Source organism: Artemia franciscana, chromosome 18 (genome assembly GCF_032884065.1).
Source record: "Artemia franciscana chromosome 18, ASM3288406v1, whole genome shotgun sequence".
In the NCBI taxonomy this organism is placed as follows: Eukaryota; Metazoa; Arthropoda; class Branchiopoda; order Anostraca; family Artemiidae; genus Artemia; species Artemia franciscana.
Window position 1 is genome coordinate 28,901,782 of NC_088880.1, and position 12,824 is coordinate 28,914,605.

The 12,824-nt window shown below is 32.9% G+C and overlaps 1 protein-coding gene across 1 annotated transcript in view; it reads left to right on the plus strand.

The window, feature by feature from the left end:
* The window catches only part of LOC136038840 (RAB6-interacting golgin-like), a 132,973-nt gene that overhangs the window by 116,652 nt on the left and 3,497 nt on the right, over window positions 1-12,824 (plus strand). Inside the window, exons 4-5 of the mRNA XM_065722254.1 lie at window positions 8,648-8,788; window positions 10,872-11,052. Coding sequence (XP_065578326.1) covers window positions 8,648-8,788; window positions 10,872-11,052 — 322 coding nt within the window. The remainder of the gene's footprint in view (window positions 1-8,647; window positions 8,789-10,871; window positions 11,053-12,824) is intronic.

The following is a 12,824-nucleotide window of genomic DNA, read 5'->3' on the forward strand; positions in this document are numbered from 1 at the left end:
CATTCACTTATATTTTTCCATGCTCTTGCATTTATTATAATAATATTTGTTTATAACCCATATACATAAAAATATAAAGAGTGGGAGTAAACACTAAAGAAAATAGACAAAAAAAAATTGATACAAAAACGAAAATCAACTATAACATTAAATAATAAAATTAATAAAAATAGACGGATCAAACCGTGGTGAGGCGACGAACGCCGACACGCTGTCGGCGCCGACACACTGTAAACCAGTCACCTTTTCATTAATGTTCGGAAGGTGGAGCTTATTTACTATCGTTCAATCCCTTGTACCAATGAGGAAGATAAAGAAGAATTTAACAGGTCCGGGAAAAAGACGTTCGAATACCACTAAAAAATTTTTCCTAGAAATAGAATAAAGCCCAGAAAGGTAAAGAAAAGAATGATATGAAAAAGAAGAAAAAAAAGCTTACCAAGGGCGGTACGATTATACTTCCTCCCTTGATTGGCTACAGTTTTAGAGTAACCAATCTGGATCTTCATTCTGGTATCCCGGTGGTTGTAATTGCCAACCACCACATCGAACCCTACATGAGGGAGTGAAAATTTTTTGACCTTTAGGGTCTAGGAGGGGATAGAAATTCGTCCTTCCTTCTTTTTCGTCTGCGTTTTCATGGCACTTGGTATCTACCAAGTGACATATAGCGATCGCAAATTCTGTCGGTCTGTTGGTCTGTCCCGGTTTTGCTACTTTGGGCACTTCCAGGTAAGCAAGGACGATGAAATTTGGCAGGCATATCAGGAACCAGACCAGATTGAATTAGAAATTGCCGTTTCCCCGATTCGACCATCTGGGGGGGGGGGGTGAGTGGGGGGGACGGTTTAAATCGGAAAAATGAGAAAAAAATAAGGTATTTTTAACATACGAACGGGTGATCGGATCTTAGTGAAAATTGATGTTTGGAAGGATGTCGTGTTTCAGAGCTATCATTTTAAATCCCGACTGGATTCGGTGACATTACGGGGAGTTGGGGGAGACCTAAAATCTTGGCAAACGCTTAGAGTGGAGGGATCGGGATGAAACTTGTTGGGAAAAATATTCACAAGTCCTAGATACGTGATTGTCATAACTGGAACAGATCTGCTCTCTTTGGGGGAGTTGGGGGGAGGGTTAATTCTGAAAATTTAGAAAAAATGAGTTATTTTTAAGTTACGAAGGAGCGATCGGATCTTAAAGAAATTGATGTTTGGAAGGATATTGTGTTTCAGAGCTATTATTTTGAATCCCGACTGGATATTGTGACATTGCGGGGAGTTGGGGGTGGGGCCTAAAATCTTTGAAAACGCTTAGAGTGGAGGGATCGGGATGAAACTTGGTGAGAAAAATAATCACAAGTCCCTAGATACGTGATTGACATAACCAGAACAGATCTACTCTCTTTGGGGGAGTTGGGGGGAGGGTTAATTCTGAAAATTTAGAAAAAAATGAGGTATCTTTAAGTTACGAAGGAGCGATCGGATCTTAAAGAAATTTGATGTTTTTTGAAGGATATTGTGTTTCAGAGCTATTATTTTGAATCCCGACTGGATATGGTGACATTGCGGGGAGTTGGGGGGATCTAAAATCTTTGAAAACGCTTAGAGTGGAGGGATCGGGATGAAACTTGGTAAGAAAAATAATCACAAGTCCTAGATACGTGATTGACATAACCGGAACGGATCTGCTCTCTTTAGGGGAGTTGGGGGGGAGGGTTAATTCTGAAAATTAGAAAAAAATGGGGTATTTTTAACTTACGAAGGAGTAATCGGATCTTAATGAAATTTTATATTTGGAAGGATGTCGTGTCTCAGAGCTCTTATTTTAAATCCCAACCGGATCCAGTGACATTGGGAGAGTCGGGGGGGGGGACCTAAAATCTTGGAAAACGCTTAGAGTGGAGGGATCGGGATGAAACTTGGTGGGAAAAATAAGCACAAGTCCTAGATACTTGATTGACATAACCGGAACGGATCCGCTCTCTTTAAGGGAGTTGGGGGGGAAAGCTAACTAAAAAATCAGAAAAAATGAGGTATTTTTAACTTACGAAGGAGTGATCGGATCTTAATGAAATTTTATATTTAGAAGGACCTGGTAACTCCTATCTCTTATTTTAAATTCCGACCGGATCCAGTGTTATTGGGGGGGGGGCGGAAATCTTGGAAAACGCTTAAAGCGGAGAGGTCAGGATGAAACTTGGTGGAAGAATATGTGATGGAAATAAACGGACCAGATCCGCTCTCTTTGGTGAAGTTGGCGGTGGGAGTAATTCGAATAAATTAGAAAAAATGAGGTATTTGTAACTTACGAATGGGTGATCAGATCATAATGAAATTTGATCTTTAGAAGGATCTTGTGCTTTAGAACTCACATTTTAAATCCTGGCCAGATCTGGTGACATTGGGGGGAGCTGGAGGGGGAAACCGGAAATCTGGGAAACTAGAAATCTTGGAAAACGCATAGCGTGGAGGGATCGGGATGAAACTTGATGGGAAGAATAATCACAAGCTATAGATATGTGATCGACATAATTGGAACGAATCCGTTCTCTTTAGGGGCTGTTAATTTGGAAAAATTAGAAAAATTGAGGCATTTTAACTTAAAAACGGGTGACTGGATTTTAATGAAATTCGATATTTAGAAGAAACTCATGTCTCAGAGCTCTTATTTCAAATCCCTACCAGATCCGTTGACATTGGAGGGAGTTGGAGGTGAAACTGGAAATCTTGGAATACGCTTATAAATGTCGTAGATACGTGATTGACATAACCGGACTGGATCCGCTCTCTTTGGGGGAGTTAGGGGGTGGGGTTCAGTGCTTTGGCGAGTTTGGTGCTTCTGGACGTGCTAGGACGATGGAAATTGGTAGGCGTGTCAGGGAGCTGCACAAATTGACTTGATAAAGACGTTTACCCCTATTCGACCATCTGGGGGGGGGGTTGAAGGGAGAGGAAAAATTCGGGTATTTTTAACTTACGAGTGGGTGATCGGATCTTTATGACTTTTAATATTTAGAAAAATCTCTTGACTCAGAGCTCTTATTTTAAATCCCGACCGGCATTAAGCTTCTGATTTTCCTTTTAAAGCAATCTATTGATTCTTAGAATGTTGCCAGAGCTCATACCATATGAACTCTTGGCTCTTGGCTCTTCCGACCTCGTCACGAGTGCCATATGAGCTCTTAGCTCTCATTTTTCTTCTTCATGTATTTATTCATACTTTCCACTTTCTTTACATTTTATCCCTTTTATTTTTCGTTTTCCTTCTCCAAAATTATAATTCTATAATTTTTTCTTCATATTCTTTAAAAATATTCTTCATATTCTTAAGTCTTCTTATGTTGGTACTATCGACGGCTTCATTCGAATTTTCTTTATCACTTTCATTTATTAACTTGTAGTTTCCACTTTCCGTATATAATTCTTCCTTATTTATATTTTCTTAGTTTTATCTTCTTCATTTATTTACACTTTCCTTACAATTTCTTCCTTCTTTTTTCGTTTTCCTTCTCAAAGATTGTAATTCTAGAATTGTGTGTGTATATTTTGTTGAAAAAATTCCTAAATTTTTTTTTTTTAAGTTGGTACTTTAGACGGCTCTATTCGAATGTTCTTTAGCATTTTTATTTTTTCGCTTATTCTTTCCACTTTCTTTTGTTTGTTTTTCTTATTTTTTCTTCCCGTTTCATCATCTTCATTTATTTATTTATACTTCCTTTAAATTTTTTCTCTTCTTTTTCTTCTTCTTCTCCAAAATTATAATTCTAGAACTTTGTTTGAATATTTTATTAGGAAAATTCCTGGTTAAAAGTTCTCAAGTCTTCATAAGTTGTTGCTTTTGACAGCTTGATTGGAACGCTCTTTAGCACTTCTATTTATTTAATTATGCTTATCATTTTTTTCACCCTTTCTCCCTTATTTTGTCTTCTTACATTCGCATGCTTACCTTCACAAAGGGCTATATAATAATTTTTTTCTCCAAATTATTGGAAGAAAACTGTCCCCTTGTCCCCCTCTCTCCCGAAACGAGTAGGTTTTCATCGATAGATTTAGTGCTTGTGCTCATTTGTCTTCAATTTCTCTCAAAATATTTTCATGGATGCATGTCCAGGATTATTATTAATTAGTTATTTCAATTTGTTTCCCAGATAAAGGGCTATCGAGCCCTTTGGGATGTTGACCTTGCTATTGTTTATTTTAGGAAATAAATTGAACTTGAACTAGTATCGTGCTAAAATTAAACGAGTTCAGAACGTTTGATCTTTACAAAAGAAATTTAAATATAACTTATGAAATTATAATAAATCTTCTTGTGATTGCTTATCGTCTTCAAACCTATGACCATTTATTAAGAAAGTAAATGATAGGTGATCTTCTAACTAGTAAAGGGCAATATTGTCTTTTAACGTACATCACAATCATCACAAATAGCTAAAAGGCACGCTAAATACCCAACACCTCTTTTAATATCCAGGATAGGCCGTTTGGTTTACCAACCAAGATTCAGATTTCGGTAAATTTTTCACTATTAACAGCATCACTGTTTTAATCTTGTTTATTTAGCCAAATAGAAAATTGTGACACCATATGTAAAATCACAACAAGACTTGGTAAAACAGCTGCGTTTACCAACCAAGATTCAGATTTAGGGACATATTTTACTATTAACAGCATCACTATTTTAATGCTGTTTATTTAACCAAATAGAAAATTGTGGCACCATATGTAAAAGTCACAACAGGACTCGGTAAAACAGCTGCGTTTACCCACCAAGATTCAGATTTCGGTAAATATTTCACTATTAACAGCATCACTATTTTAATCCTGTTTATTTAACCAAATAGAAAATTGTGGCACCATATGTAATATCACAACAGGACTCGGTAAAACAGCTGTGTTTAGCAACCAAGATTCAAATTTCGGTAAATATTTCGCTATAACAACATCACTATTTTAATGCTGTTTATTTAACCAAATGGAAAATTGTGGCACCATATGTAAAATCACAACAGGACTCGGTAAAACAGTTACGTTTACCAACCAAGATTCAGATTTTGGTAAATATTTCACTATTAAGAGCATCACTATTTTAATGCTGTTTATTTAACCAAATAGAAAATTGTGGCACCATATGTAAAGTCACAACAGGGCTCGGTAAAACAGCTGCGTTTACCAACCAAGATTCAGATTTCGGTACATATTTCACTATTAACTGCATCACTATTTTAATGTTATTTATTTAAACAAATAGAAGATTGTGGCCCCATATGTAAAGTCACAACAGGGCTCGGTAAAACAGCTGCGTTTACCAACCAAGATTCAGATTTTGGTAAATATTTCACTATAACAACATCACTGTTTTAATGCTGTTTATTTAACCAAATAGAAAACTGTGGCACCATATGTAAAATCACAACAGAACTCGGTAAAACAGCTGCGTTTACCAACCAAGATTCAGATTTCGGTAAATATTTCACTATTAAGAGCATCACTATTTAATGCTGTTTATTTGACCAAATAGAAAATTGTGGCACCATATGTAAAGTCACAACAGGACTCGTTAAAACAGGTGCGTTTACCAACCAAGATTCAGATTTCGGTACATATTTCACTATTAAAAGCATCATTATTTTAATGTTATTTATTTAACCAAATAGAAAATTGTGGCCCCATCTGTAAAATCACAACAGGACTCGGTAAAACTGCTGCGTTTACCAATCAAGTTCGAAATTTCTGTAGATGACATGTCAGTTTTTTCGCGGTCTTTACTGAATCAAACAAAGAATTTTAGCAGCGTCGGAAAAATCGTGATGTGAAGCGCCATGATTTTACCGATTTTTTTTTACCAAGTGACCAAAAACATTGAGTGGGGTGTCCCCCCTCTTCCCCCCATACGTGACCGGCCCTGTACCTGAGTAGTGTGGGTTCATTTTGATATGCTCTATAATACCTAAAATTGGGTCCGGTAGTCTTTTAGCAACGGGTGTTGAAAACACTTTCTGTCCTAACGACCCGTACTTACGTTGGTATTTTATCCATTTAATCTAATAAATTTTGTCAAATATTTTACTTTTATTATTTTCCATTTTAACTATCTCTTACTTCTATCATTAACTATAAGTTTTAGTTAATAAGAATACATTCTGTCCTATTCTCAATTTGTCTACTTTTGTCTGTGCAAGTGTACCCCTATAGAGAAAGCGATGACTAGGTGTTACGTAGAGGTTTCTTTCTGAAAACTCATAAATTCTGTGAGGTTAAAATACCTCTACAAATATAACCAGTAAATAAACATCCGTCAGAGGACTCTTAGGAGCTCAATAGCCCATTTTTGGAAGAAAAACAGTATTTGTGTAACTGAGTAAGTTACAGAGACAGAAGGTATTGCCAATTTTCTATTTGGTTAAATAAACAAGATTAAAGTAGTGATGCTGTTAATAGTGAAAAATTTACCGAAATCTGAATCTTGGTTGGTAAACGCAGCTGTTTTATCGACTTTTGCAGTGATTTTACGTATTTTATTTTATACGGATATTATACTAATTTTTGACAGAAACAGTCAGTTAAAACGATCAGCCAGTTGGTAAAATCTCTTGTTCCCCCCCCCCAAACATTTTGGCTAGTAACGACCCTGCTCGGGCAGGCGTAGTAATTTTAGAGATTCTTTCTTGTTTTAATCGCCAAAAAAAATCTACAAACTCAAAATCTTATTTTAGCTCTCCTCTTGCTATTATTAATTAATGAATTGTTTTTATTAATTTAAATTAAATCTTTTGCATTAATTATTAGTTTAATTAAATTATTTTAATGAATAAATTATTGCAGCCTTCAGTTGGTTTAAAGTTGATACTGTGTTTGTTTCTATTGTAATTTATGCATATGTACAAACACGTTAAACACCAGTATACGCTTGTAACGATTTTGCACTTATTGCACTGTTTATGATCTGTTTTTAATATATTATAGTATAAAATTAATATATTATATACTAATGTATCTATTGTTTAAGATCTGTTTCCGTCGTTTTAACAATACATTGCTTGTAACAATTTCATTAACTTATATTTCCGCAAGCTTTTAGAAAATTATTATCAATGATTGCAAGTTAAATTTTTTAACAATTTGGACATTTGTTGTTGTGAAAATTATTGATGAACTTTAAGAACTAAATACTGAGAGAATAAAAATAAAAATTAAAGGCCTACTGTTACATTAATCTTATAATATATTTTAAACGTATTTTGTTTATTTAAATCATACGGTAAATAACTGAAACAAACTCAAAACGAGAAAATAATAACATGAGTAGGGCTGACAACCCCCACGCCTTCTCAAGATAAGAAAAACAAATTGCCCTTTAGTGAAAACAAAATATAATAAAAAAAAATTTACTTTGTTTTTACTTGTTTAAAATGTTTTTACTAGATATATCAAGGGGAAGTCCTCCCCCTTCCACTCCAATTACATTGCGAGTGTCTGGTGTCCTTTTGTCAGAGTAACAACAGATTGGAGGCAAGCAGCCCTTCTCTCAAGCCCATTCATTTCCCAAGCGCACCCAGTCACAATTTTGAGACAGCTATTTTGTTCAGCATAGTAGAACGGTCCAGCAACTATGTCTTTAGGGATATTAGGCATGTCAACCCCCATAATTATGCAATTGGCTTATTATACTTTTAAGCTAAATGTTGCTCTAAAAATAAATCAAAAGGCATCGTGTTAAATGGTTGCCAATAAGACAGCTCAGCAATATATTGAGAACGACTGGGGGTATTAAGCTGAAGCTTTTGGGGATACTACTATTACTACTTCTGTGCTTACAATTTAAATAAATAAAAAGAGTGTAAGTATATTCAGGTTGTCAGAAAGCATAGATGGAATCTTTTGGGCATGATATTAAGTTTTTTTTTCAGGTCAACTTCACAAGCTATAAAATTACATTAAAAAATACTGTTTGTGTCAGGTTTAAAAACTGTTGAAAAGTTTCTCCAACATACTAATAGTAACCCATACTATGGATTCCTATAGAAGAAAGCTGAACAGATATACAAAATTTTTTCCATGAAAAAGACTGTATCAATAAAAACCGAACAAAAATTAATTTTAAAAACTTTTAACAAAAGACAAGTCTTTCATAGAAAAGTAAAGAACTCCGTTAAGCCAAGAATGAGTAAAAATAAAGTCGAATAATCTTCCAAGCATAAAACTACCACAAATCACTATCAATAAATAAATGAAACTCAAAACGAACAGAAATTACAATTAATAGCCGAGTAAAACTCAAAACGAGCAAAAATTAAGAATCATATTGTTTGAATAATCATTAACATATTCATTAAGTAATCGTTTATTCATTAAGTATTATATTCATTAAATAGTAATCGTTAATATCATATACTAATAATCACAAATTAATATATAATTAATATTATGCAATAAATATGGTAACTAGATCGTTTTTTCAAGCCGGAAATTGGTAGTATGCCAATTTTAAGAAAAATTAAAGAGCCATTTTCAATGAAATATATTTTGAAAAATCGTTAGCAACATAATTTTGTTAGACAACAAATGTGTTTGTTTGAGCTAACAGTACGCCGCCAGCAATAATTGTTAGATTGAAAAGAGACCTTAACTAATTTTGCTTACAGGAAACAAAAAACAGCAGAGGAAACCAAAAAACTACAATGCATACAAAAAGAAATGCAAAAGCTTGATGCTTTGGTAAGCAATGAAGTGGCCATTTTGAGACAGAGCATCGAGGCTGCTAGCTTGCGACTGAGTGATTCACAGTAAGTAAAATATTATGTTCACAATAATCGCAGAGGTTCAGAGGGTACTGTTATAGTGCCCATGTATAGCGCCTATGTATATAGAAGCTAAGTAGAAGTGGTTTTTATTTAGTTTGTGTTCTGTATTGAATGAAATTTATTTAGTTTGTGACCTGTATTAAAGAAAATATTGTCTGATCATGGATGTTAAAATGACATTTTTTTTAAAAATTGTTAAAATGAAAAAACCCAGAAATATAAAAATTCAGACAGCTAAGTAAAAGTGATTTTCATTTAGTTTGTGATCTGTGTTGAATGACATTTACTGTCTGATCATGGAATGTTAAAATGAAAATTTGTTAAAAATTGTTAAAATGAAAAAACCCAGAAATCAGCCCTTCTACCCAAGTAGAAAGAATAGGCTAGGTTTCCATAATTCTGTTAATAAAGTGTTATATTTCCGTCATATTTTGATGATATTTCATTAGGAATGAGTATCAGAGAAACCGGTTCTACCTAGCTTGTATAGGCGTAGGCGCTATAACAGACAAGTACCATCAGTGATTCGCAGTAAGTTAATCTAACTAATGCATATTCGTATTCACAAAACGATAGGTCATATCGGAAACTGTCGCATAATTGTTCATAAGCTGCTTTCACATTCCTTTACTGTCAAAGTTGTATATCTATATTTGTTAAACTTATATGTCTGCATCTAGACATGGATATAAACATGTTTGGTATAAACATGCCTATGTATATAGAAGGTAAGTAAAAGTGGTTTTCATTTAGTTTGTGATCTGTATTGAATAAAATTTTTTTAGTTTGCGACCTGTATTAAAAGATAGTACTCTCTGATCATGGATGTTAAAATGAAAAAACTCAGAAATCAATGCATCTACCATTTTATCAAGTTGACTAGAATGTTGACTAGTCGTTTTAATATTCAGTTTGGGGGTTTTAAAATAATCGTCTTCTTCTCAAATCATTTTCTTCGTCAAACGATTTTGTTAAGTTGACTAGAATATTAACAAGTTTTTTGAATGTTCAGTTTAGGAGCTGTAATTGTTGTCTTCTTCTCAAAAGCATGAATTTGCGAATAAAAAGTGAGAATTTTTGGGAAACGTTTGCAGTTATTTTTAGAATAGCCTAAGATAGAACACAAGTTGATTCTATGAGGTAAGCTGATTTCTAGTATAGCAAATGTAAATAGTTACTAGAGAGATTTTGAAGGTCGGAAGGGGGATCCAGTGCCTGTGATTAATTAAAAGACCAAAACATCGAGATTTTGGTATATTTTTACATATTTTAGTCAAATTTACGAAGGAAAGGGTGGTACCTAGGGCCTACACGGTCCTTATAATTTTTGTGTTGGTCTTACATTTCCTCAGAATTCAGAATTTTCGTTGTCCTGTTGCCTAAAAATGCAGTACCAGAGTAACTTATTTGAATCATTGAATAGTTTGTATGTTTTTTGAAATTGTTCTGGGGAAAAATCCTCAGATAGCCCCTAGTAGGTGAAAGTGGTAGCATTTATACTCAATTTTGGTTATTTTATATTTATTCAGTTTATTGATAATAAAATACATGAAAAGTAAAAAAAAAAACTGAAAAAATAAAAAGGAGAGGGATCAAGTGAAAGAAAGCTTCGAAACTCATAAATCCAAATATATTATCTCAATTTGGGTGATTTTTTATTTATTCAGTTCATTGATCATAAAATACATGAAAAGTGAAAAAACTGAAAAAATAAAAAGGAGAGGGATCAAGTGAAAGAAAGCTTCGAAACTCATAAATCCAAATATATTATCTCAATAGGTGATTTTTTATTTATTCAGTTCATTGATCATAAAATACATGAAAAGTGAAAAAAACTGAAAAAATAAAAAGGAGAGAGATCAAGTGAAAGAAAGCTTCGAAACTCATAAATCCAAATATATTATCTCAATTTGGGTGATTTTTTATTTATTCAGTTCATTGATCATAAAATACATGAAAAGTGAAAAAAAAACTGAAAAAATAAAAAGGAGAGGGATGTAATGAAAGAAAGCTTCAAAATTTAGAAATCTGAATATATTTAGAAACTTTCAGAGTTTATTTTTAGGAAACGGTATGAAAGAGCCGAAGCAGAGTTTATCGAAGCCAAAAAGGACCTTTTTGACAAGAAGGAGAAGAAAGAACTGCTTACTGAGCATTTATGTACAATCATTGAGCGACTTGAAATAATAAAGGCGGACAAGCTTAGTGAGCTCTTGAAACAACTGGAAGAATCATCTGAGCCGGAAGTGAGTAAATAACATAAGGTTAAATTCTACTTTCAAAATAACTTTACAAGCAAATATCGTCACAGAGCAAACAATGGAAACCGGTAACTAGACTATCTCAAAGTTGATTGGGGATTATTTTCTTCGCAAAAATAGCCAAAAACAGGCATCTCATAAATCTAAGCTGTCTAGAGTAATTGTCTAAGCAAAATAAGTACTATTTTAAGACAACTTTGAACTTGTTTTCGGTGCCAAAACCTTGTATCTCTACCAAATTTGGGAAGGATGGACTTAATCTCGAGAGCATGAATTCAGTGACGGAGTTAGAATGGAGTCAGATGGAGTCTACTGTAGTTTCTGGTATAGACTGTTCCAAAAATAGACTTTATCAGCTTTGTACAGCCGAAACCTAGCCCCGCTAGCCCCGCCTTCAATATAGCATACTGCAAGTAACTATTGAACAAGGACAATTATTATGATCTATTGAATGCCGTTTGGACAGCAAAAATAATTTTGCGCGAGTAATTTTAAGATTCGAAGGAATTGTCAGAAGCTAGTGGTCTAAATCTCCTTCTTTGTACCAAATAGATTCAGATAGAGTTAAATAAACAGAACAAAATCACATTAGCTTAAAATCGTGAAGCTCCATTGTGCCTTTTAAGAAAGATTTCAACAAGAAGATTTTGTTTATTTTTCCTGATAGAAAATACCCTAAGAATTTCCTACATAGAAAAGGACGAACTGTAACCTATTAAGCTCTGGCGTGCACTAAGTAAATAATTATTTTAATAAGTTTAGGCGCTATTGGGCACGATTCAATAATTGCCATTGCCTATTGAACGCTAAAAATTACAAAAATGAATTAAAATGAGCTTATTGAACGCGGGGTATAATTACAAATAGTAGTATCTCTTCCATAAAAATTGGACTTTCACAGAATCATTGATGAAATCCTATATCTTGACCGATTACTCTGATTCCAAAAATGAATTTTCGTTTTAGCCAGCAATCTATGGCATTTTTGTGTTGCCGTAGCCTATTTTTTAAACGGTGCCGTGTTTTTCCTACATAAAATTTACCTTTTACTAGTTTAGTTGTTATTTTTTTACTAGTTTAGTTGTTACATTTTACTAGTTTAGCTGCAGTCCGTTTACTTTTTCCAGCTTTGACCTTATTCCGAATTTTGTTCGCAAGGTTATTACTTGTTCCAGGACAACTATGTAAATCACTATTGATTGACGAATTTACCTCCTCCTTAATTAAACTATTATAAATTGAGTTTATCCTAAAATCCCCTTCATCTCTACTAATACTAATACCCCTACAGATAATTTTTATTATTTCTATAATCAGAGAAATCGGTCAAGATTTTTCTGATTCCAAAATGAAAATTCTCACTGCTCTTTAATAATTACATTATGAAATTCAAAAGTATTTGAGAAATTAGGTTAAGGTTACTAAGTTGTATTTTACCACCTCAATGCCATCTATGTATATATATATATATATATATATATATATATATATATATATATATATATATATATATATATATATATATATATATATATATATATATATTATATATATATATATATATATATATATATATATATATATATATATATATATATATATATATATATATATATATATATATATATATATATATATATATATATATATATATATATATATATATATATATATATATATATATATATATATATATATATATATATATATATATATATATATATATATATATATATATATTCCAAGTATTTTCTGTT